At 54.6% G+C, this 25,410-nt stretch overlaps 1 protein-coding gene across 11 annotated transcripts in view; it reads left to right on the top strand.

Moving 5' to 3' along the window:
• The window catches only part of AFDN (afadin, adherens junction formation factor), a 113,786-nt gene that overhangs the window by 85,762 nt on the left and 2,614 nt on the right, over positions 1 to 25,410 (top strand). For 3 of the 11 annotated variants that reach the window (XM_027552046.1, XM_027552051.1, XM_027552048.1), the window contains 10 exons: positions 8,611 to 8,676; positions 8,824 to 8,897; positions 9,266 to 9,384; positions 10,749 to 10,943; positions 11,531 to 11,622; positions 11,903 to 12,088; positions 13,346 to 14,254; positions 20,999 to 21,133; positions 23,337 to 23,601; positions 25,246 to 25,330. In XM_027552046.1, coding sequence (XP_027407847.1) covers positions 8,611 to 8,676; positions 8,824 to 8,897; positions 9,266 to 9,384; positions 10,749 to 10,943; positions 11,531 to 11,622; positions 11,903 to 12,088; positions 13,346 to 14,254; positions 20,999 to 21,133; positions 23,337 to 23,601; positions 25,246 to 25,330 — 2,126 coding nt within the window. Of the gene's footprint in view, positions 1 to 8,610; positions 8,677 to 8,823; positions 8,898 to 9,265; positions 9,385 to 10,748; positions 10,944 to 11,530; positions 11,623 to 11,902; positions 12,089 to 13,345; positions 14,255 to 16,166; positions 17,419 to 17,500; positions 20,164 to 20,998; positions 21,149 to 23,336; positions 23,776 to 25,245; positions 25,331 to 25,410 lie in introns of those variants that run through there. The other 8 variants (XM_027552047.1, XM_027552049.1, XM_027552050.1 and 5 more) reach the window with 6 other exon arrangements.

Genomic DNA, 25,410 nt, shown 5'->3' on the forward strand with positions numbered 1-25,410 from the left:
GGCTCTGTCCTCTGCCTTCCCAGTCAGCCTGTGGCTTCGGGGCCATGCGCCTGGAGGGCTCTGATGTCAGCCTGCCGGCGCCCCTCCCGGCTGCGGCCGCTTTATGGAATCCAGATGCCGTGGCTCATCCGCGCCGTCCACGGTGGAAGCCTGCCGGGGGGCTGGGGGGGTCAGGGTGCTGCCTCTCGTTCAGCTGAGGGCCGGCATGGCGCTTCCTGTTTAGTTTGGATTTTTAAAATAGAAACTGTTTCCTCCTTTTTATTTTTCTAACTCTTTTTAAAGTTTAATAAAGTACAAAGTAAGCGAGAATCTGAGCTGCCTGGTTACGTAAGAGCCTGAGGTTGCCTGGGCGCTGGTTGGAGTTGCTCAATGCCCTCGGTGGCCAGTCTTCAGAGACCAGCTGTGTGTTGGCCGTCGCCACTGCGGGGACCGGGCAGTGGTATTCCGCCTGAGAGTCCATGTGCCCGAGAGAGATGTGGTTCTCCGTTGTCGGGAGAGCAGAGCCTGTGGTGAGTCTCCTCGGGGCCCCGGTGGCCGCTGTCCTCCCCGTGAGCTGCTGCAGCCTGTCGGTGACGCCCCGGCTCGGGGAGCTCGTGCTCACACCCTGGGGTGCTGCTGCTCTGCAGCTCCATGCCGCGGCTTCTCAGGGCTCTGGAAATAAGAGGCTGCTCCATACTCTATGCAAGAAAAGGATGGACTGTGGTGGTGGACGCTGTTGGAAACAGTGGTCACGACTGTAGGACTGCTGAGCACAGACACGAGAGTGGCCACAAGGCAGGAGGTGGGCCGTCCGGCGGTGCTCACTGTGCGGGTCTGTTCTGAAGGCACGAAAATGACAGTTCGGAGGGCACTTATTAGGAGGCTTTACTGTTTTACGTAGAAATGAACGGCTAACTGAGTCTTGGCTGTGGTCTAACTGTATGCAGTGTTATGTTTTAAAGTCTTTAGTTAGCTTAAAAGAGGTGCTGTGCCTTAGAGAGGAGACAGTGAGAGCAGTGGTCACGGGCGTGTCGCCGCCTCACCGCTGGACCGGCGCGTGTGAGCCACGCTCAGTGCGCGAAGCTCCCGGGCCTTCGCGTGCGTCCTCGCCGCGAGCCGGCGGGAGCGACCACGTCAGGACCCGGGAGGCGCTCGGCTCCTTCCCCGGAAGCGCAGGGGGTCGTGTGGCGTCCCCACACGGCTGTGCTGCAGGTCTGGACAGTTTGTTTCTGTCCTCACAGTGAAGTGTGTGAAGGACAACGTTCTTCGCTCTCTGCAGTCGTGGCTTCAGTGCACGTTTCTCAGGTTGTCTGGCACACTGACTCAGTTGCAGTACTGAAACAGTGTCACTGGAACAGGAATGCTAGTTCCTGAAGCAGAACCTCCTTTCCCTTGGTGGTTCCCGTAGAAAAAGATGGTGTGGGGCGTCCGGGTGCAGGGCCGTGGTGGGGGGCCGCCTAGGGACGGTCCAGAAAGCCCAGCCCCACCTGGCGCCCTCAGCCCTGCCTGGGGTCAAGGCTCCCCACACCAGCACACCTGCCTGGGTGTCTGTGTGCAGAGGCCTGCGGGCCACCGGCATCACCTCTGTCTCGGAGCCCCAGACGCTCTGAGACCCTCGGGAGGCTGCACCTTCGCTCTGGAGACCCCTTCTTGCACCCTCTTCTGCCTGCACCCTTCAGGACCCCACGGCCCCCTGCAGCCCATCTGGGGCCCCGGCATCAGAGGCTGTGTGGTTTGCTTCCTTTATCTCATGGAGAATGGGAAGATAGATAACACGCTGTGTCCTCTGTACTGAACATAAACAGGAAACTGCACAGCCCTGACCTTCCAGGCAAAGGGGCGCTCACCTCTCGGGGCTGTTCAGGTGGCCAGGGTGGGGAGTGTCCTGGGCCTGGGTTTTGACACCAATTGTCTCAGAAGTAAGGTCACTCCTAGCAGAGAGCGCGAGCGCGGCGGTGTCGTTGAACCTCTAGTCTGAACCTCAGTTGTTCATGAATCAGAACTCTTGTCTGACTAGAAGCAGCGGCTCCAGACCCCGAGGAGGAGGCGGCGGAGCATTGTCTTGACGGCCTGGCCTGATGAGTTTTAAACACGCCTGGCTCTTAGGTCATCCTGCCTGTTTCCACGCCTGGGAACAATAGGCTGGATTCATGCTCTTTGGCTGGCAGCTCTGTCTTCCTTCTGCTGCTGCCTTTTTTTCCATTTTGGATTGTGTTGTAATGATGTTTTTATGCTGTTAGTCACATCACACTCCCACGCTCGGTCGGAAATTGCAGCTGGAATGTTGGGAGCGTGGGCCCCTCTGACGGAGCCTCTGAGCGGGAGGTGAGCGCACCTGCGCTTCAGTCTTTCCCAAGGTGCCTGAGAAGGTAGAGTGGCGGCCGCCTGCAGACTCGCGGCTGTTCCCTTGGAGCGCAGGGCAGCTGCCCGAGAGGTGCGCGTGTCGTCCGTGCTGGGAGGCGCGTGTGGCTCTGCCGGTGTCCGGGCGCCCCTGCCAGCCCCGCCGTCCCTGCGTACCTGCCTCGGGTAAACTCAGGTGAGGTGCCGCCCTCCCCCTCCCCCTCCTCGCAGACTCCTCCTCGGACCTCCTCCTCTCCCTCCTAAGGGAAAGGAAAGCAGCTCCCAGATGCGTTTTAGGATGAAATCCTGGGCTCACACAGGCGTGCCCCTCGTGCTTCACCGTGGCTGCCTGCTCGGGTCCGAGGTCTGGCCCCCGGCCTCCTCCTGTGCCCTGGCTGGTGCGTGTGGCTCCTGGGCGCTCTGTCCGAAACCACGTCCCACGGCCTGGAGGCTGGACAGCGGCTGCAGGGCTGCGCTGCCGTGTTACCCTCAGTAGCGCCTCTGGGAGGGAAGACTTGATTTTGGTTTTTAAAAATGTACTTTTAGTATTTAAGTGGAATTAAATTACAAAATGGTATCCAGTGGAATTTGCCATTCCTGATACATGTGGAATATATCACCGCTTTTCAGAAGGTAGTTTTAAAAAGGAATTTGATTTGTCACATGGAGAGTGGGTAATTGTGAACAATGTTTCTTTTCATTTTGATTTCATAAATAACAAATAGACCCATAGATAAGAATACAAATAGACCAAAAATACAGTAATATTTTTTCAAATGCCAGCTTAGGTATCTTTAGGCAAGTAGTTACTGAAATTTTTTACACTATGCATTTAGTTGTTATACTGTAGTTAACTCTTTTCATGGTTGGAAATCAAGGTGTATAATGTTAGCATATATGTTGTGTTATGGGAAGATTTTGTTTTTACACAATTATCTGCATAATTACAGATTTATTGTTAGTATCTGTGGTTACTGATGACATAGGTTTACTATGAAAAGCTTAGTTTGGGGGCAACATCGTCCTGTAACTCAGGCCATGTAGGTAAATCAAAATTTTCTATTAACTGCATTAAAAAAATAAGGGAAACTGAAATCAGCAGTGTGTCTCCGATGCAGTTGTGATTTCCGTGTCGTCACTGTATGTTGCTGGTGAGACACTGTAGACTCTTTCTACTCAGTCTTTGGAGTTGGGAGGACTTTGCTCTGGACTCCAGTTTCAGTTGGGACGCACCCGCCCCAGCACCCGCGCCCTGGCCTTCCTGGCTGCCAACACCAGCGCTGACACGGCTTCGCCAGCATCAGGATCTCATGGTCCTCTGCTGGCTGTCGGTCGGTGCTTAGGTAGTTCATCTTTATGTTCTTTTAATGACAGGTGGGATGCCTTGATTTAGCAGCAAGAAGGTGTAATTTCTGGGCCCTATTTTTATGTGTTAATTTAAAAAGTAGGGTTACCAGCAAATGAATTTTAATCATGTGTATGTGTAAATAGAAGAGGAACTTAGTGGAATTTGTTCGATACTTTTTAAGTTCAGTCTTACTGGACTAGTGTGTACATTATTATATAGAAATAGGACATGAGTGGTTTAATATTTCTGAAAGTAATTTTGTTTTGTTGAATTTTTTTATTGCAATCGGCAGTGTTTTTATTCAGATGAAATGGGGCTGGTGGCAAGAGAGCTCCGTAGTGTTGAGGAGCGCCTGTGTCTTGGTTTCTTCCAAGAGCTGACCTGCTCCCAGTTCAGACGGCAGTGGGCAGGGGCCAGGCAGAGCTCACCAACTCTGTCCCCTGAGTCCCGGGGTCGGTCTAGTCCAGCCTGCCCTGGCCAGACTGAGGCGCTGGGTCACCTTAGCCAGGCACTGGGTCAAAGGTTGTGGCCTTTGGGGTTGAAAGGGTTTAATATGTGTACTGTCGATTTAATATATGTATTTGGGTTGGCTAAAAAGTTCATAGTAACTTGCAGAAAAACCCATGACTTATCTGTACGCTAGTTGCATTTACACATTTTTATGGTCACTTTATAACTGTGAGCTACACGTGAAATACGTGTAAGACTCAAACCGGCAGAGACAGGCAGAGCCTGGCCAGAGAGGAGGGTGCCCCCCAGGGACAGTCACTCTGCAGAATCGAGCAGGTGTGCGGGCCTGGTGACACGCTGGCAGACGTGAGTCACACAGAGAGTGTGCACCAGGTAAACAGTGTGAGGCTGAGCCCACATGTGGAAGGCTCAGATGTCAACCAGAGGTTGGACACCTCTTAGAATATTACCCTACCCCCAGGAGTCTTTTTAAGCAATCATATTTCACGGTGCTTTCTCAGTGACTTTTTATTAAAGTCAATTTTTATGGCCAACCTTAAATAGACCTTTTAGATGCTGGTGGTCTTTTGAATTGAGGTCCTTTTTTTTCCTCAGATGTAAATCTTTTGTCACAATGACATATACTTATAAATTGAACTTATTTGGAATTAAAAGGAATGACCATCACTTAGAGTTTAGATAAATTCCCATCATGTAAGAAAGCAGTGTTTCTCATCGCTTGGGTGCTGTCCCTCGAGGACGGCACACGGTGTCACGGTCAGAAATGCTCAGGGTTCTCACTTCTGCACCAGGAGCTTGCGGTGTCGTCAGTGTTGTGTCGTCAGCTCACCGATAGTGGATTATCAACTGGTGTGTTCATTCAGGTAGCGTCTAGATCGACCACGTTGTCCTGGCCTGACGACAGGGGTTTGGGAGCTCCCCTGGAAGGAGCGGGGTAGGGCCCTCTGTACCGACTTCAGGAACAAGGGAGGTGCCGTGGGAACACGAGTGAGCCGGGGCGGCGTCGTGCCTGGGCAGGTGGAGTGAGTGGGTGGGCAGGTGAGCCCAGGAGGCAGATGATCAAAGGATTTGGGCTGACCTGTTGCATCAGAAGGTCATTGTGTGTGGCAGGAACGTGGCTGAGGGGTGGAAGGGGGCACGTGGTGGTGTGGTGGGCCTGCACTTCACATGGGTGCCCCATGCAGGAGGCTTCTGCTTGCTTACAGGCAGCTGGCCACCTCTCAGGGTAGGGGGCTGCCTGCAGGAAGAATTTCTTAAGGCAGCTTGGATAGAGGAGCCAGCGGGTCAGTCTTAGGAGAGCGTCTGGGTCTCGCCAGGATTGTTCTGAAATTTACAATGTAAACTAATGCTTGTTTACAGATGTGACTTCAGTCAGATTTTTCATAAGGCTGTCAGATATCTATATTACAGGATCTGTTGTTGGCATATTTAAACTTAGATTTATTAAATTGTATATTGCATGTGACGTGTGGTAAATTATCTACTTAAAGACACGACAGGGTTCAGGCTGTGTCACTGCTGGCCGCGGTCCATGCCGAGTCCGCAGAGTGGAAGCGTGTGTGTCGTTCTAGAGTGGCGTGTGATGGCTGGTCTGAGTGGAGCAGCGGGAGCAGGACATGGGCGTGGAGTGCGGCCTTGGGAGCCGGGCGCTGCGACGCGCAGACGCCTCACGGATGGACGTTTAGCAAACGTACGCTCGCCAGGCCTCAGTTTGTTAGTGGACAGGACTGGATTCCTGCTGTCTGCTGTGTCATTCCATTTTGTGATCTTAAAGTTTTCTTATTACAGCTGACCTAAATAAATGAAAAATTTCCTTTGTTAATAATACTTTTATAAAGTATACCAGAAATGGGGGAGGAAGTCTTGATGTGATTCTTTTAAAATATTCATTCATATTAAAATATCCATACATATTGAAAGTGTGTATTTGGTATTTCTTTTACAGCAGCCTTACTAAAAATACTATGTTGCTGGTATTACTGCTAGGGATTTCTTTAGTCATAGATGGTGGTAATTGATTATCTCATTTAAGTGCAATTTTTATTACTTAAATTACAAGGACAGTATTGCACTCCCCAAGACTAGTGCTTGTGGAAATGTAGTCTGTTCATTCACACTGAAAACTGGGAATCTGAAGTTTAGAAATGTTGCTTTTCTATGAGTCAGATGGAGAACAGAAGAAAAAAGTAATTATGCATTAAAAGCCTTAAAAAAAAATCTGGTTTAGTTATAAGGGCATAGTGGCAGGAAAAGAGGGATTTTCGGGGACCCATCAGAAACAGTGTCTGACGGGCACAGAGAAAACCGCGTGAGCGTGAGCTGCGTCGGAGGCGGGGTGCTGTCTGTTTGCATGTCTAAGGAGGTGGGGCGATGCAGGAGTTCTGTGACTGTTGTGGGATGAGCTGAATTAGGTAACGAATCATGGATTGCACAGAAGCACAGAACAGTGTGGAAGAAGCTGTATGATCAGGTTGTGTGGGAGGTGGGCCCGAGGGGCTGCCCTGGCGGTGGTTCTCCTCAGCCATCTGACCCTGAGCCCAGCCCAGGTTCAGGGAAGACCATGCTGGTGTCATTGAAGGTGGTTGGAAGCTGTGTTTGTTGACTCTTGGGCTAAGAGACGGGCTAAACTTTAGAAAGTTACCTGTATTGAGTGATTGATTCATCGTGCGCTCAGTTGTGTCCAGCTCTTCCTGGCCCCATAGACTGTGGCCGCGCAGAACCCCTCCAGGCTCCTCTGTCCATGGGACTCTCCAGGCAGGAACACTGGAGCGGGTTGCCAGTCCCTCCTCCAGGGGATCTTCCTGACCCAGGGATCACACTCGGGTCTTCTGCATCGGCAGATAGATTCTTTACCACTGCACCACCTGGGAAACCCATTGAGTGATTATACAAACACGTGTCTAAACGTGTGTGTGTGTGTGTGTGTGAAACCTCAACTGTACCCCCAAAGTGCAAGTTTTCCCAGGTACCCCAGTAACTGCGCGTGTGGCAGAGGGGCCCAGCCCGGAGCACAGGTGGGGGCACTGTGTCGTGTGGAAGGACCGCTGCGTCCTCCGAGGGGCACTCGTGTGTCTGGACCAGACGTCTAGGAGACGAGTGACGAGGTCAGGGCAGACGTACAGACTGACAGAGACAGGTCTTGAGGGGAGGAGTCGGGAAAGCCAGGCGGGACCCGGGGGCTGCGTGGAGCGTTCATGGAGTCCGTTCGCAGGTATGTAGGCACGCGGGTCTGGGATGGAGTTGCGAACCTGGCTCTCGGGGGGCGGGGGGTGCTGTCAGCCTCACAGCAGGGTCTCTGCTCAGTCCTCCCTGACCAGGAGCCGCCAGTCGGTCCTGGACCCATTCTGTTGACCAGAGAGGAAAGGGAGTGTGTTCAGGTGGAGACTATGGAGTTCCAGGGCGTTGTAGGAAAACGTGTCCAATAAGTCGTTTATCAAACTGTCTTATAACTTGCTGTGATACCTTGTATTGTTGCTTTTGTGACACCATAGGTTCACAAACCAAGAAATACACTCAGCTGTAGGATATCGACAGAAACATCCAATGACATTTCATACCTATGCACGCTTCCTCTGGACGGGGGCTTGTAGCTTCAGGACTTCCTTAGCATGACTGCACACGACCCTTAAATGGAGGCAACACGGAGTATTTTCTCCATAGTTGTCTCTGTTGAAGTCCCTCTCATTGTTTACAACAGAAAGATTTTTCTTGTTTTAAATTTTAAACTGTGTGTTCAGAAAGAATAGGGCCTCCCAGTGGCTCAGTGGTCAAGAATCCGCCTGCTGTGCAGGAGACCCGGGTTCGATCCCTGGGTCAGGAAGATCCCCTGGAGGAGGGCATGGCAGCCCACTCCAGTATTCTTGCCTGGGGAATCCCATGGACAGAGGAGCCTGGCGGGCTACCGTCCATGGGGTCACAAAGAGCTGGACACGACAGAGTGACTGAGCAACAACAGCAGTGAAGGAGTAAGGGTGTGAGGGAGGCGGGCGAGCACTGGACACGGACCCCTGGGTGAGCTGCTTGTGTGCTGCAGTGATGATTGCACGTGTCTCGGCGCAGCTCACCCACTGGGAGAAAGCGCGTCCCTGCCTTCAGGGTGCGGGTCTGTTGTGGTCCGTCGGCTGACTGGTAACTGACTGAGTTTTCAGGAGTGAAAGAGAAGTGAAAGCGAAGTAGCTCAGTCGTGTCCGACTCTGCGACCCCACGGACTGTCCTACCAGGGTCCTCTGTCCATGAGATTTCAGGAGTAATTTTTCCTTATCTGAAAACAAAGCAGGTACATTTCCTGTGAGTCTCCTTTTGTTTACCTAGGTGTTCATTCTGTTAACACAGTTTCTGTGTTTCTAATTTCCATGGAAAACACGAGCTGAGAGTCTTATTCCAGTCACCTATACACACACTGTATTCTTTCTCCTGGGTGTTGTGTTTCTCACTGTGTTTTCAGCGTGGGGTTTTTCCTTGTCTTTGTTTAGGGCGCTGGTCAAGACAAACTTGGGATTTACGTCAAGTCCGTGGTGAAAGGAGGCGCTGCGGACGTGGTGGGTATACGTTCGTTACGGTGGAACCCCCAGTGTGCTGTGTGTTTGTCCAAAGCCCAAGTCTGAGTGTGCTCACCGCTGGCCTCCTCCTTCCCTTCTCCCCCGCTGTCGCCCCCTCCTCACCTGCCCACGCCTTGGGGTGCTCAGGACGGGCGGCTCGCCGCGGGTGACCAGCTGCTCAGCGTGGACGGACGGAGTCTGGTGGGACTCTCTCAAGAAAGGTACCGTTTATTTATTTAAAGATGATAGTGTGCACTTCTGGGGGTAGTTCGCATTAAATTTTGGAATTAGAAGACAAAAAACCACGCTGAAAGCTGTGCCCTTCTCCTTCAGAGGAAAGGACTTAGCAGAGCATCTGCTTTATTCTGAAAGACGTCCTTGCCGCCAGTGCGTGCTGCCATCTTTGCAGGTCGCCTCGCTGTTCTCAAGACAGCGAGAGGAGCTGTGTGCAGAGTTGTCCTCAGGGGCAGGACGCCTGAGACCCCAGCTCAGACTAGCCGGGGGCCACGGGGTGCAGCCTGCTCTGACCCTGGCCTGCCCTGGGGACAGGGGACCTGCCCACACTCTCACCCTTGACCTCTCTTCCCAGGGCAGCAGAACTGATGACAAGGACAAGCTCCGTCGTGACGCTTGAAGTAGCAAAGCAAGGAGCCATTTACCACGGCCTCGCCACCCTGCTCAACCAGCCTTCCCCTATGATGCAGAGAAGTAAGGGGGCGGAGGGGCCGTCTCTTCCTGGGCCGCGCCTGCCTGCCACGGGCCGGGCAGCCAGCGTGACCTCTTCCAATACTCAGACCCTTTGAAGCAGGCCCTGTTGTGTTCATTGTCCTGATTGTAGAGAAGGGCGTGAGGATGAGCGCCCTCGAGCACAGAGCCCGGGATCGCAAGCTCATGGGTTCCCAGGGCCCAGGCTAGGTGTGGCCAGCCGGCCTTCAGACACGGTGTGAATTTATTTGGTTCCCCAAGAGCCCCTCACCTCACCTGCACAGGCCTGGTGACTGTGGGGGACCCCAGTGTCCCCCATGCCAGCACTCAGGGAACTCGGTCTATAGTGAGTGGAGGAATGATTTTTCAGCTCTGACAGGCAGACACAGGATGTGAGTCTCCAGAGAACAAGCAGAGTTCTCTCCTGAAGGACTGTTTATAAACAGTTAGGTCCAGCTCACATGCTCTGAGACAGGACATGATTGTTACAGGGAGAGGCCACTGTAAGAGGTCAGTTTTTGAATAATAATTTGCTGATAAGAATCATGGTTTTGTAGGTACATCAAAAACCTCAGAAAAAAGTCAATATAAATGTCAGGCTTTTTAAAGAATTAGTTCAGAAACCAGGGGAAAACCGTTCTGACTCCCATTATCTTAGAAATTGCTGTCTATTTTGCATTTCCTTGGCTCACCATAGGTGAGCAGGTTGGTACCCTGGGCAAGCCCGGGGCCTGGCCTCACACTGACCTCATCCGGGTTGCTCGAGAGCCTGGGCTGCTGTGCGTGGAGATGGGCAAGAGGCACAGCCTTCATATACGGCACCTTTTTTTTTTTTGCTTTTTTCATAGCATAATATTTAACGTATTGGTGTTTTGATTCCCAAGTTTATAGTCATTTAAAAGAAGCAAGCTTGATGATGAATTAGGAATCACTGAGAGAACGCGTTGGAGCCAAACGTCAGGGCTGTCAGGTAGCAGGATGGCAGAGTAAAGTGTAAGGAGTGCGTGACCACAGCAGATGAGAGCGGCTCAGGAGGAGGACACCCTGAGTGAGCGAAGAACTGATGCAGGTTTTACAAGTGCGGGAGGGGTGTTCGCACTTCAGTGAGGATGTCCCTGTGACGGCGGTCTCCTCGCCGAAGCAGGCGAGCTCCGAGAGCGCTCTGCTCCCCCGTGTCGCTTTCTCTGAAGCCCCTTCTGGAGAGTCGTTAGATAGACTCTGCTCTCCTGTAAAAATACCTCATTCCTGCTGATGAGAAACCAACTTACTGTGGAATTTTAGATGTTGGTAAATCATGTTGCCTTTAAAACTAAACTAAGATACAATCGATAACAAATGACCACGTCTTGAATGTGTTTTGACTTCAGTTTCAGAGCGCCGTGGGTCAGGTAAACCCCGACCAAAAAGCGAAGGCTTTGAGCTGTACAACAACTCGGCTCAGAACGGGTCCCCGGAGAGCCCGCAGACGCCCTGGGCCGAGTACAGCGAGCCCAAGAAGCTGCCGGGCGATGACCGGCTGACGAAGCACAGGGCAGATCACCGCTCCAGCCCCAACGTCGCAAGTGAGGGAGCCTGTGGCCCTTCCCAAGGCCCGCCCCCCACAGCTGCTCACCGCCGGGGTGGGGGCCACGCGGTCAATAGGGAATGTTCTCGCCTGCGTAGATTAGCCAACTGGGGTGTGTTTCTCCTGAGAGACGTTACAACTAAATTTCTAACAGGCGCTAAAAGCTGGTTTTGGGGACCTTGATTCGGGGGGGTGCCTGGGCAGGTGCACTGATGCGGCAGAGGGTGGCCGGCCCCCCGCGGACACGGACAGTCTCTCTGCTGTGAAGGGCTGTCGGCAGGAAGCGGCAGGCATAGGAGGCTGTGGTCTAGGTACCAGGTTCACAAAGCCTGACGTGACGTCCCGTCTGGCCCTTTGTCAGACGGTTAGAGGTGTCTGCCCGGCCCTGGTCCACACAGGAAACTCGGGGCTCCGGTCCAGTTACTGAAGAGCCCCCAGCTCCGCGGGCCTCGGGCTTTAGGTCTGTGCTCCGCTCCTCACTGCAGTGACACTGCTGACACGGGCGCTGCCCGTGAATGGCTCCCGGCCGTGACGTCAGGGTGACTTATTTAACACTGAACTTTCTTTCCTGTCTCCCACCAACAGATCAGCCTCCCAGTCCTGGCGGGAAGAGTGCGTATGCCTCCGGAACAGCAGCCAAGATCACATCTGTCTCCACGGGGAACCTCTGCGCTGAGGTCTGGGCGATGAGCAGGCAGACACGGGCTTCCCCTAGTGCCTGCGTCCTCTGGGAGAACGTCCCAGTGGTTGTGAGGGTTTTAATATAATGGGTCAGTTAGCTTTAAGTTAGTAACTCAGCACAAAGAAAACGTTTTTTTTTTATTCTCGGTATAGGACCGAACACTTTACATTTTTAACATTTTTTAAAATACACAGATTATATTTTAACACAGATCCCCTGAAGTTAAGTCAGTCAGTGGTACGCACTGCTAAACGCTGCTCCCTGCCCGTCCGCAGGAGCAGACGCCTCCGCCCCGCCCCGAAGCCTACCCCATCCCCACGCAGACGTCCACCAGGGAGTACTTCACCTTCCCGGCCTCCAAGTCCCAGGACCGCGTGGCGCCCCCGCAGAGCCAGTGGCTGGGTTTCGAGGAGAAGCCCCACGTGCTGGCAGACGGAAACCACTCCAGCGCTGCCGTCCAGGTGAGAGGTGGGCCCAGGGCATCCCCAGCCTCCAGGAGGCCCACACGGGCAGACGGGCACGACCAGCGTTCTCTGTAGAGCAGCGCTAGGGCTGCTGCCGCCTCTCTGTCCTGGGCTCTGTGGTCACCAGGGAGGGGGCCTGTCCTGATGTGCACCGGCTTTAACATGCGCTCATTGTCGCTTAATGAACGTCTGCGGTCTGCGAGGCAAGGTTCCTAGGCTGTGGGAGGCAGCCTGAGAGCCGGGACGGCGTCCATGCACATGGCTGTTCCGCGCCTGGGGAAGCAGAGAAGATCCCGGTCCTGCCGGTGGGGCTGAAGCTGCGGGCAGGAAGCCGGCGGCCGGAGGAGCAGGCAGGGCGCTGGGCACCGGTGCCTCTGATCAGGGCCGGGCCTTGCGCTATGTACGGGGCACGTGGCAGCTTCTGGCGGACAGGCAGGGTTACCACAGAGAAGGGCTTTCGGGGCCAACCCCAGGGCCTGGGATTTTATGAAGTTAGCAGGTAACTTGGATAACCATCCATGCTTACTGGGAGTGGGCCCCAGCCGCCTCCCCGCCTGTGCGGATGCACCCAGCCCTGCCACCACACCTGCCCCCACACACACCCCCACCCCCGCTCCCGGTTTCTGCCGCAGGGAGGTGGCTGTGGCCCCGTCAAGTGGAAGTTGAGCAGGGTGGGGCTGTCGGGGGTGTTTGCATGTGTGAAAGGTGACCGTCCACCCTGAGAGATTGGGGAAAGAAGTTAAATGTTCGCATAAAAGTAGACACAGCCTAGGCTTGGTGACAATCACGTGCCCCACTAATTCAGAGGGACTGTCCTCCTGGGATCTCAGCGGTGGGGAGACGGTCCTGCTGGGCCTGGAAGGGGCAGGGGTGTCTGCAGTCCACTCTCTCACTTCAGGTGCTGGGGGGTGTGGGGCGGAGGCAGTCGCCCCGCTTGTCCTGGGATCACAGCGGTCGGGAGACTCCAGTTGAGCTGGGTCCGGCCAGGCCTGGAAGGCAGGGAGGGGTGTCTGCCGCCTCGGACTCACGGTGCCAGTCCAGTCGCTCAGTTCAGGCGCGGGCTCCTGCTGCACCCCGTCTGCCCCGGGGGTTGTGGGGCGGAGGCAGCCGCCGCTTGTGCTGGCATGGGAGTGGCGGGATGGCCCCTGCGCGGGCCTTGCTGCGGTTTCTCAGACGCCCGCTTCTCCTGGGAGGAACCTCGGGGAGTCTCTGGCTGCCCGGGGCTGAGGCGTGCGCGCCCCTCTCTCACTCCAGCGTGTGACCCGCTCCCAGGAGGAGCTCCGCGAGGACGCCTACCACCCCGAGCGGCAGCGGCCGGAGGCAGCCGCGGATCGCAGGTCGGATGGCAGCGACGCCTGGCCCACCCAGGGTTCATCACTGGGTTCCGGCGCGTCCAGCCAGGAGCACCTGGGGCCCCCCTCCAAGGCGGGCACCCCCGCCTCCACGCTCACCAAGAGCGGCCCCGGGCGCTGGAAGACCCCGGCCGCCTCCCCGCCCATGCGGACCGACCCGGCCCTGCCGCCACCGCCGCCCCCCGGGTCCTACCCCGGGGAGGCTGACGCGGACGCGGACTCGCCCCCGCCTCCCGCCGCCACCGCCGCAGGCCAGGCGCAGGCGGCCGCCGAGCGCAAGAAACGAGAGGAGCAGCAGCGCTGGTACGAGAAGGAAAAAGCGCGCCTGGACGAGGAGCGCGAGCGCCGGCGCCGGGAGCAGGAGCGCCGGCTGGGCCAGCTGCGCGCGCCCGCGCCGCCCCCCGCGCCCGCCCGCGCGCCCGACACGGTGATCCGCGAGCTGCAGCCGCAGCAGCAGCCGCGTACCATCGAGCGCAGGGACCTGCAGTACATCACGGTCAGCAGGGAGGAGCTGGCCTCCGGAGACAGCCTGTCCCCCGACCCCTGGAAGCGCGATGCGCGCGAGAAGTTGGAGAAGCAGCAGCAGCTGCACATCGTGGACCTGCTGAGCCGCGAGATCCAGGAGCTGCAGGGCAAGGCCGAGCGCTCGGCCGAGGAGAGCGACCGGCTGCGCAAGCTGCTGCTGGAGTGGCAGTTCCAGAAGCGGCTGCAGGAGTCCAAGCAGAAGGACGAGGACGACGAGGAGGAGGAGGACGATGACGTGGACACCGTGCTGCTCATGCAGCGCCTGGAGGCCGAGCGCAGAGCGCGGGTAACGGGCCGGGCGGGCGGGTGGGTGGGCGGGCGCCTTGCTGGAGCTGTGTCCCCGGGGACCAGGGCGAGCTGCTCCCAAGACGAGCCGTTCCTGCGGTGCGCGGGGCACTGAACCATTGCTTCAGCTCTCTCGCCAGCGTTGGTGGAGACCAGTTACTTAATAGCCAGTGGTCACCGTGATGGGGGGTGGTGGCTGAAATGGCCGGAGAGTCAGGGTCTCTCTGGCTGGGTGGGCCAGACTCTTAACTGCCCGGCTCCACTCCTGGAGCAGGAAAGCCTCTGACAGCAGCACCAGGCCGCGTGCCCGCGGTGCAAACGGGCGGCCCCTGGTCTCCACCATGCGGGCTCCCTGGGGTCCCGGAGGGCCGGGGTGGGGCTGAGCACAACCGCAGAGTCAAGTGTGTTGTCACCCCCAGGAACAGACTCTGCGGTTGTCACACTGATGAGGGGTGTCACTAAACCAGCGAGCATTGTTTCAGGGGTAGTGTAAAGGGACTGAGAACGCAGGACTCCGAGTTTTCCATTTTATGAAAGTGACTTCTGTTGCCTTGGTATCACATGAGAGAAGAAAGTAAAATCCGTACTAGTTTAGGGCAGTGTAGACTTAAAATGCCAACTCTAACCTCCTGCGTCGCCCGCTCAGGAGAGCTGCTGACGGAGAAGCGCTTACTGGCGCTGATTCGCAGCACATGCTAGTGAGCCTTTTATGCTGACGAATTTTAGCGATTTTTTTTTTTTTTTTTAGTATAATGCAGTATTGCGAGAAAAGACAGCAAAGGGCATGTCCTTTTTGTCTTTGGATTTTGTTTCTAATTCCCCCTCTGATGCCGTCTGTACTGGAGACCGGAACCAGTGGCTGTGCTGTCAGACCCTCAAATCTTTCCAGCTTAGGATGAAATTCAGCCCTAGACCCTTGGCAGAGAGTGCCCTGAGTGGGCAGTGTGGGCCCTTAAGGCCTGGGACGTCACCGCGTACGTTTCTAGTTAGATACGTGTTAGCAGACGGACATGCATATGACTTAGTCCAAAACTCAGCTGGAATCTCTCTTGAGAAACTTGTTTCATCAACAAAGATCTAAATGTTAACTATTACACTGTTATTAGGTAAGTCATCAGGAGTACACCTCCTCAAGAAAGACTGTTTCCTTTGACAGAGCAGCTGTTTGATGAGTAATTGCTTGGAGCATAAGACTCCTTTGAGCTGTCCCCACCTTCTGCCTAGCGCCCTGGCCCTGTCCGTGGGTGGTGAGCTGTGTGCCCGTCACAGCTGCCACGCCTACAGCACCCAGTCCTAGGGGACGCACTGCAGGCGGACCCGGCATGGCTGCTGTGGCTGTGGCCCTGGGCTCTGCCCCACACGAGGAAGAAGGCTTACTCTGAGCCTAAAGCTGAGGCTCATGGTAAACAAGTGGGCATGATTAAATTTATTGCTTAGTGAAAAGTTAGAAACCACATTGTAATATTTCTACACTCATTCTTTTCTCTGAAAACTAAATTTTTATTGAGGGTCTATCAGTTTTTCCAAGTGATTAAAACGCTGAATATTTCAAAGCCTTTTAGTATGAATCATGCTATTTAGAAAGTTCTTTATGATAATTTAGTTAAGAATATCTGTTTATCATTAATTATGTTGAGATTAAGATCTTAGTCTCCAAGTGAGAGTGCTAAGGGAAAGTTTACTTTTTCAGTTTCTGTGTGTCTTGCTAATGAAGCTCAAGTATTTAACACCATGTGGGCACTTTTCTGTTTCTGGGCACTAGAAGTCAGTCTAGTCTTGACTTCTCTCCTGGGCTGTCCTCAAGCACGGATGAAGCATGAGAACCGCAGGCGTGCTGATGGCGGATCCAGGTCCTAACGGAGCCTGTTTTTCACACTTCATCTTTCTTTTTTTTCCTTCTCTGTTACCTGCAGCAGACTGCTATGCCAGCAATCTCTGTTCTAGATTTGGTATGTTCCTGTTTCTTTCCCTTGGGTACCTTTTTCCTGTCTGATTTCCTCTTTTCCTTTAGTGGTGGTGGTTTTATGTTTTCAGTAGATCTGGTCCTAGGGGTGTCCTAGATCAGGACCTGTATGTAGCTCCCTGACTCTGGAAGCATGCCTTTCAATGTGTTTAGATGTAGTTATCCTTTGCTCTTCTCTGTTAATTTTAAGTGTTACTTACTGTTTGTTTTTGGTTTTGACCTTTACTCAGCTTTAGTCCTAAAGTTCATACTGTATATTCCTGTGTACTCAAAAACACAGAGCAAACTGCAGTGAGGAGTGACTCACTCTTGTTACATTAGAAGTCCATTTTAACTATCATCAGACGCTTAGTTCCACTGGTTCCGACATTGTTTGCCAATTAGGATGTAACTGTCTCTTGGTAGAGAAAGAGGAATTTCTAGTAAACATTACTCTGTTTTCTTTAATATCACATGAGTTTAACTTACCAGCCATGCCAGTTCGTTGCTGAAAAACACTCCTTACAAAAAACACAGTCACATTGTGCAGTAACCGTGGTGTGTCTCACGTCCACGCTGGGGAGACTGAGTGGGTTGTAATAGTGTGCACTGTGCTTGAGGACTGGATTTCCGTCACTTATGTTCTTACCAGGATGGCGATACTGACTCTTAAATAGCCTTTATTGCTGGTCAACTTTTAAATGATGCAAGGCCAGATCTAACCATCCTTTGAGAAGACTCTGAATCCAGGCTTGACTTTAATGGCCTTTCCCCAAACAGCAGCCCTCCTTTTTTCGTTCTGTTTTGCTTTTTGAATTTAAATATCCCGGTGGCAGTGTCACTGCAAAGGGGAACCCCCTCCTCTCCTTGGTGACTGAAAGGCGTGTCTTCTAAGCTTGACTTTTTCTTCCATGTGAGACAGAGATAGGAAGCGTGCTTCTCTCTGCCTCTGTGTGTGTTAAGGTGTCCGTGGATGGAGGAAGGGGGGAGCACCAGTCACCTCCCGTTGTTTCTCCACTTACCATGTCCTTATCACACGCGTGAGGGCTGGGCTGGCCTGGGACCCCAAGAGAGTCCCATGTCTGTGGGGTGTGTGACAGCTGAGTCACAATTTGTTAGGATGGGGTGCACTGAGATATTTGTTTCAAAGGACTAGTTCAGGGTTTTTCTTTGTTTCTTTAAAGATAATTATTTCTAGTGTTAATATTGACTGTGGGCATCAGGTTTCTTAGCCTGATTACCCTGAAGGTGTTAATGTTATCGCTGAGTTCTTGCCGTGTCCCCAGGGGCAGACGTGGGCATCAGGTTTCTTAGCCTGATTACCCTGAAGGTGTTAATGTTATCGCTGAGTTCTTGCCGTGTCCCCAGGGCAGACTCTGCCCCTGGGGACACGGCGTGGCTGCTGGTGTAGGACCCTCCCCGTGCTGGTTGCTATGGTGACAAGAGAAGCGGGCTCTCCGTGTCCATCGCTCCCTCCATCCACGCCTGCTGCCTCTAGGCCCACGGCCCACGCACCCCGCCTGCACTCCATCCTGTGTCTCCCACCCTGGACTCCTTTGCACACGCGCCTACCTGACCGCTTTGCACCTGTTCTGAGCTGACTCCCCCTCCCCCACTCTGCCCTGGTGCGCTGCCTCCAGCTGCAGGAGTCTGCATGGTGTGCGGGGAGCTCCACCTTGGGCTCTCTCCACGGCCAGTGTCTCGGCAGCTGGAGGCTTGCCTTGGAGCTCTGGGTCCGAGTATCTTCCTTCTGCTGAAGAGAAGGGGAAGGGAGCCCTGCAGGCTGAGGGCGAGCGCTGCGTCACCCAGTGAGGGACCGCCCCTCCTCCCCAGCAGCCGCCCCCCAACCCGGAGCAGATTCCTCTGCGAAAGGAGGCAGGAGCTGCATTTGCCAGGACGGGACCCAAAGTCCCGGCCTAATAATTGGCTAATCAGGATGATTCATCTTTATTGGGGCCCTATGAAATTCTTTAGAGTGAATATTTTTAATGGGTAGGAGCATAAGCAGACAAGGCCCGAGGAGAGAGAGGTTTCTTACAGGTCGTGTGCTTGTAGTTGCTTTTCAGAGAAAATGTCAAAAAGCAGGGCGTATTTTGACCCTGTTTCATACTCAGATATTTCAGTGTGATTGTCTGCCTTAATGGGATTTCTGTTGTAAATTAAAGATGTAATAAATTAGTGTATTTTTGTGGTACAAAAATATAAACAGAAATCTCAGCATCCTGTTTTTTTTTAACCCCTGAAAATACCTTTCTGGGAAATGTGGGCTGCACCAGTGTTGTAAGAAGTGGGTTTAGGCTTGCATCCTGCTTTTAAATCCCAGCATGATGGTTGGTTTCAGTGACTGTGGTCTGGGCTGGGCTGACTCTCTGTAAGAATTACTGTTTGATCTGTTGAGATGTTGTTTCCCCCAATACAGCTTCCTGCCAGGCTGTTTTGGTGGCGTGCGACTTCTCCATCCTTCAGGGTAAAACAGCAAGCTCGTCTTCTCTCCATTTAGCTGCAGTGTTTATGCATGCGGTTTGTCATTGATGCTCAGAGTCAGTAACTTTCTGACTTAATTTGAGGTGTCCTCTAACTGTTGTGAAACGTGAGTCAACTATACAGTTCAGTGTAGCATCTGGGTCTGTTGTTCGGGGCAGATGAGGAGATTGTGTTCTCATTTATGTGTTTTGGGTTTTTAGTTTGTTGTTTGCTTGTTTTTTGAGTAAAGCAGAATATTTGTGAAAAACAAAAGTTTGTTTTGAAAATGAAAATAACCAAAACAGCTTAGCAAATAGTGGAAAGAAAACTGCCTTAGTTATAATAGCACTGGTTCACTCGCTGCTTTAAAAATAGAAACCAGTGAACTGGGTACAGGGAGAAGGCTCCTTGCTTATGCCATCAGGATTTAGAAGAGGAAGGTTTTTAAGAGAAAAGTGCTTGCTTTTTAGATTTAGTAGTTGTGAGAATTGAAATTATTCTGACTTCTTAAAATTATACTTCTTTTTAACGTGAAAGGATTCATTCGCGGGTTCAGTGTATATGGTTATTCTTGCTCAGAACTTGTTTTTAATTAGATGTAGGAAAGGTAAGACATAATGAGTTGGTTTGTATTTTGTCAGGTAACAGAAGGGTCTCTGTTGCATTCTTGCAGTTTTACCTTCTTCCATACGCTGTCTTTCTGGAGATACTTAGTGATCAGTTGCTGTTTCATTTTGTCCCTCTTACTTGGGAGCTGTTTCCCATATCTGTGCGACGCCTCCTCCTCTGGTGCTGCAGACCTTCCAGAGAGCTGGTCCCGGCTACGGGCTGTCTCTGCACCTCCACGGAGCGGGCACTTCTGCCAGCTTCTCGTTGGGGTAGGGAGCTAGAGGGCTATGCGTGCTAGCCCAGCCCAGGTCTGTGGTGCAGAAGAAGAAGTCCGCATCCTCCTAGGCTGTGACAGCAGAAGTCGACCTGACAGAAAGAGTCTGTTCTCTGCCAGTCGCACGTGCTTTTCCGCGTCCCTTGACGGGTCCCTTGAGGCATTTTCCTCCTGTAGCGTATAGGAGGTGTGACTGGGAGACTGAAGGAGCTGAAAGCCAGGTACAATACATCTTAGGACTTTGAAGATGTCCTTAAGAATTTGAATGGTATGAAGGAGAGAGATTAAATTTGTATTGTTTGAAAAAGACAGACCCTGAAAAACAAAGAATTGGAAGCTGTCAGGTGGTGAGTTTGAGAAGAGCAGCCATGCTTTTTGACGAGCAGTTACCTGAAAACGGCATGCACTGGTGGGAGGTGGACTTGGGGCCCCCAGACCCTGGAGGCGTTCAGACACGGTGCACATTACTTGGCAGAGGTGGAGCAGGAGAGAGTGAGAATAAGGTTTGTCTTAAATTTCAGGCTCAGATTCTGTAAATCAGCATCTAGGGGACAACCGAGCTGGGGAGGGATTCTTCCGTCCAGGATAGGACCCAGAGGGAGTGCATGGCAAAGGGCCAGGACAGAAGGAGAGCTGGAAACCTGGTCCCAGAGACTAGGCAGGTGGCCTGCCCCCGAGCCCCCAGCCCACCCCGCCAAGCGGCTGGGCCCACCTACCAGGGCCAGGAGTGCAGGCGAGCTCCTTCACCTTCATGGTGGCACTTGGTGAGGGGCACAGGCAGGAGGAGGCCCAGGCTTTCGTGGTTCCGCATGCCAGGGTCCGACTGCTGGCGGCCACGCGCTGGTGTGCGCGTTTGTTCTAGTATAAGCGTCACGCCTGCTGCTGTGTGAGTGTGTAGGATACACCTCCTCTGAGGTTCTGGAGGGCGGGGACAGCTGTGAGGTGGCACTGCGTGACCTGGCCTGCTGTCTGTGCTCAGCTGTGCGTGTGTCGTGTGTGCGCGGTGTCTGCTGCCTGCGTGTGTGTTGTGTGCGTGCACGTGTCGAGTGCCACGTGCGTGTGTCTGGCCGAGCGTGTGTCGTGTGCGCACTGTGTGTGCCGTGTCTGGGCCGTGCTGTGCTGAGTGTCGTGTGCACGTGTGCTGTGTCATGTGCGTGTGTGTTCGTATCCAGTGTCATTTGCGTGTGCATCTGTCGGCCGTGCTGTTTGTCGTGTGCGCGTGTCTGAGGGCCGTGCGCGTCTGTCGGCCGTGCACATGTGTCTCAGCCGTGCGCGTGTCGTATGTGCATATTCATCAGTCGTGCATGTGTGCCGTGTGCGTGTGTTGCGTCTGTCCGGCCGTGCGCGTGCACGTGTGTCTAGGCTGCGCGCGCGCGCACGTCCGTAGGCCATGCGGGTGTCCGCCGGCCGTGCACATTCCCTGGTCGGGGCGCGGGCTGACGGGCCCCTGTCGTCAGTTGCAGGATGAGGAGCGGCGGCGGCAGCAGCAGCTGGAGGAGATGCGGACACGGGAGGCGGAGGAGCGCGCGCGGCAGGAGGAGCAGCGGCGCCGGCAGGAGGACGAGCGGGTCAGGCGCGAGGCCGAAGACAAGGTCCTGGTCCTCTGAGGGCTGCGGCCCGCGCACGGGCGGGGCAGGGCGGCGGGCAGGGCCGCCCCCGCGCCGGCCGCCCGCCCGGCCCGCAGACCGGCCCCCCACCGCCGTCTTCGGGGCTCGTCCCTCCGGCCTGCGGACGGTGGGGCCTGTGCGGCCGCGCTGGGTGGTGTCCGGCCGGTCGCCGGGAAGTGGTCGCGTTGGGGTCGGGCCTAGGGAAGGACAGGAGCCTAGGAGGACAAACAGGATCTCGAGTCGATTCTTTACGAAAGTCACCTGATTCTGGCCAGTGGCCTACAGAAAACACAGCACAAGGGGTTTCCGTTCCACTTAGTGTGTTCACGGGTAGATAGTCACGTTGTTGTTTGTCTCCAGGGGTCAGGGAACCCTTTTAATCAGGTCTTAACCTGACCACACGTGACGTAATCTGAGCAGGGAGTGCAGAGCCCACCTCTGGGCGCACTGCCAGCCCTGGGCTCGCTGCCGGAGCTCAGGAGCCAGGGACAGGGTACTAGCGGTGCCGCGGTCCACATGGTCCCTTCCGTGCAGGCGGGAGCGCCTGGCCGCAGGGAGCCACGTGGGCTCCGGGGGTGGCAGGGCGAGCAGGGCAGGCCCGTGGCGCGTGCGTGTGCGGCCCCTCCACCTCCCCGACCCCGAGCGTTTGGTGGGGCCTGGGCAGTTGCGAGGTGCCCAGAGCGTCTGGGCTTCGGGAAGACCCCGTGTGCTTCAGTGAGCCCTGGGAGGAGGTGGACCTTCACAGTCTGAGCCCCCAGTCCCGGTTCTGCGGTGTCCACTTCCCCTGTGCCTCCGGCCACCTGGAAGCAGCGCCGTGGGGAGACGGCCGGGCCTGTTCTCCACGTGGGGAAACTCTCGTCATTGGGTTTTTTTTTGCAGCGTGCATTCTCACAGCTTGTGGTTACGTCAGATGCACTTGTGTTTGGGTACCTGCTTCCATGACTGCTCCATGCAAAAAGAAGCCAGATAAACTGTTTTTATATAGAATGTCCAAAATGGGGGGGCTTGCTCTGTCACCGGAGGACCACGCACCTGTCCGGCAGAACGACGTCATGTGGCTGTGTCTGCTCTTAACGTAACTGAAGGATGAGCCGTGGTCTCTCCCTGAAGTGTCACCATGCGAGTGGTGTTCGTGGAGCGCTAGGCCTCCCGACGGCTCTGCTCAGAGTCCGCAGAGCTCGTTCAGATTGGATCTCCTCTGTAAGGGAACGCTCATTCTGTGTGGAAATAAGATGAAAGTGCTTTTCCTTCCGGATGGCTCAGCATAGCGTGAAAAGTGGTCAGGGCCACGACGAGGCTGGCGTGTGTGCTGGCGCGTTCCCCCGCCCCTGGAAGGCAGAGCTCTGACTGTGTGTGCTCAGTCTGTGTGTGTGTATGCGCGCACGTGCGTGTGGAGTGGGTGGTGGCCAAAGCGTGCACGGTGACGCGAGGACTGGAAGCTCTGCCCCTGATGCCAACAGCTCTGCGCCGTTGGCTGCCCCAGGTGCGTGGGTTTAAAGTCTGCAGCCCCGAGCCCACCTCAGCTTAAGGCAGGTGGTCCTGTTTGGTCTTTCCACTGCTTTCTTCGCTTTTATTCTTGGGTTCTGGAACCGTTGTCACCCTTTAACAAAACTGTGTTGTTACCCTTTTCAATGTTAAATTAACGCTGTCAACTGTAGTTTGCGCACCTAGATGTACGTCAGAAGAAATGTACAGTATGTGTCGAAATACACTGGACTGTCCGCTGCTGTTGCTCTTGTGCCTGGCTCTCCGATTTCCTGTCTGGCAGGGAGACACACACTCAGGGCTGGGGGGGGGGGGCGCGTGTTCACTGGTGGTCACCTTGGGAAGAGACAGTGTGGTTTCCTGTTATTTTCCCCTTTGGTCACTGGAAACGAGCGACTTAGGCCTGCCCTTCTTCCACGCGCCCCGGGGCGGGGCCGGGGCTGGCCCTCCGCAGGTGCCAGTCAGAGCCTAGTTATGGTTCGGTTTTGTCTTTAAACTCAGGAGCGACAGGTAAGTGGAAATCCCACTGAAAGCAGGAGAGGCGCCCAGGGTTCGTTCCTGCTTCCGCCTGGTTCTGTGTCAGCAGCTCCCTGTCCAGGCCCAGCTGCCCGCTGCCACGGCAGTCGCTGGCGCTTGGGGGGACCCTGGGGCAGACCCCCCCCCCCTGCTGCCCGCTGACCTGCCCTCTGTCTCCCGGCCACAGAGGCGGCAGGAGGACGGCTACTACAGCCGCCTGGAGGCCGAGCGGCGCCGACAGCATGAGGAGGCCGAGCGCCGGCTGCTGGAGCCCGAGGAGCCGGGCCTGGGCCGCCCGCCACTCCCGCGCGGCTATGAGCCCGCCGGCCCGCCGCCACCGCCCCAGCGCACCGCCTCCTACCTGCAGACGCAGGCCTTCTCCCCGGACGCCCTCTACACCGCCAAGTTCGTGGCCTACAATGAGGAGGAGGACGAGGACGAAGAGCCGGCAGGTCAGGACAGGCCCTCCGGGCGGAGGGCGCGCCCGGTCTCAGATGGCATCTTCCTCGCCGGCCCATTCCGGCCGCCCCCGCCCGGCGCCAGCAGGACCGGGCCCAGGGCCGGCTCGCCCCCGCCCCCTCCCTCCAAACCCGGCCCCGCCCGGCCCAGCCACTCCAGAGGTCGAGGTAAAGCCGGGGCGGCCCAGCCCCCCACCGCCTGCCCGACCAGGGCGCCCTCACTAGCGTGTCCCCTCTGATCAGCACTGGCTTTGGAATCCGGATCCGATCACGGCGTGGGGGGTGATTCCTGTCTGTGCTCCTCCAACTCCCGTTTCTCCAATCTGTGGGCGGCACTCAGCCCAGACTCTCTGATACTCTGATCAAAAATTCTGAAAATTTTCAACAATTGATTTTTACTAGTGGCAACAAGCAAGCATTCCTCAATCAAAACTCAAAAGATGAAACACAACGTTTTTAAGGCAAATTTAAGAAAAAACATAGAATTAAAATGGAAAGTTTTTCCCTCTGCCAATAATTTATCAAGAGAGGTCTTTCTGTTTCATCTTTGAGTCTTGGCGGAGGACCCCTCCTGTGCCCTGGCTGTGGGTACCCCAGCTGACTCACGAGCAAGACGCAGTGCCAGGAGGGGTGCCGGGATGCACCCCACACGGCCGTGGAAAAGACACCTCTTTATAAGGGAGCAAAGAAGCATAGGCTCATCGCTGCCACCTGTGCAGAAGGGTCACTTTAGCCCTGACGTGCTGTGGTCCCTCCTGGCCTGTTGAGCCCAGTGTGCAGCACCGTCCGTGTTTGCTGAGTGTTTGGAGCGTGTATCACCCTGACCTGGGTTATGATCTCCGAAGTGTGCGATTTTCTTGCTGACACTGCGGTTCACAGACGCACACTAGCACTGATGGGCTGCACTGCGATTTTGCCCGTCTTCATTAGCGCACTTGTATTGGGACGCGTTTAACGCTTTTACGGGCGTCACCTTTTTTGATCTTGGGCAGCACTCTTCAGTAAGTGGGCAGGTGGCGTCACTCACCCACAGTTACTGGCCAACTGACCCGCAGCGCGGGGCCCCAGGCTAGGCGTCTGACAGTCACACCATGCTGCCTCGGGCCTCGTTTCTGGTCAGTGATTTTGTGTCTGCGGCATTAGTATCAGACCTTAGGGAGTTTTAGGACTTCTTCCCACCACCCCCCCCAAATGTTTTAAGAATTATAGCCATTTATTTTGTGGGGAGAATTCAGTAACTGCTCTGAAAAAGAACATTTGCTCCCTGTGATCCACTGAGAAAGTTCTTCGTGTCAGGGTATCTGAAAAATTTTGCCATCTGTGGATTTTTATTGTGAATTCATGTCAGTTACACATTTTACCTGATTTGAACTTTCTAGTTATTACTCCCTTAGACTTAACGTTTCCCCTAATAGTAAGGCCGAGGGCCAGGTTCTCAGCACCTGCAAGGGCCGTGAGGGGGTTGCTCAGGCCACCCAGGGATGTGGTTTCCATTGAGTGTCTGCCACTGACTCGAAGAGCCTTTCGCTGCTTCTTTTTCAGGACTTAGGAGGTCCTGAGCACTGCATCTTCATCATGAGTGTGGTTCTGGAAATAGCGCAGGTACTTTAACTGTGACTTTTTCTTTTTACGGAAAAGGAGCAAACTCTTACGTGGGACCTGCTGGGACAGTTTTTGGAGCCCATGATGTTTATCGGGACCCGAGAGAGAGACCGCCTAAGAGGTACTCGCTGAAGCTGTGCTGTGCGGCTGTCTCATGGTCACTGAGGGCGCTTTTCTTTTCTCGCACTACCTTTTGTGAGG

The sequence above is a fragment of the Bos indicus x Bos taurus genome, chromosome 9 (assembly GCF_003369695.1).
Source record: "Bos indicus x Bos taurus breed Angus x Brahman F1 hybrid chromosome 9, Bos_hybrid_MaternalHap_v2.0, whole genome shotgun sequence".
NCBI lineage: Eukaryota > Metazoa > Chordata > Mammalia > Artiodactyla > Bovidae > Bos > Bos indicus x Bos taurus.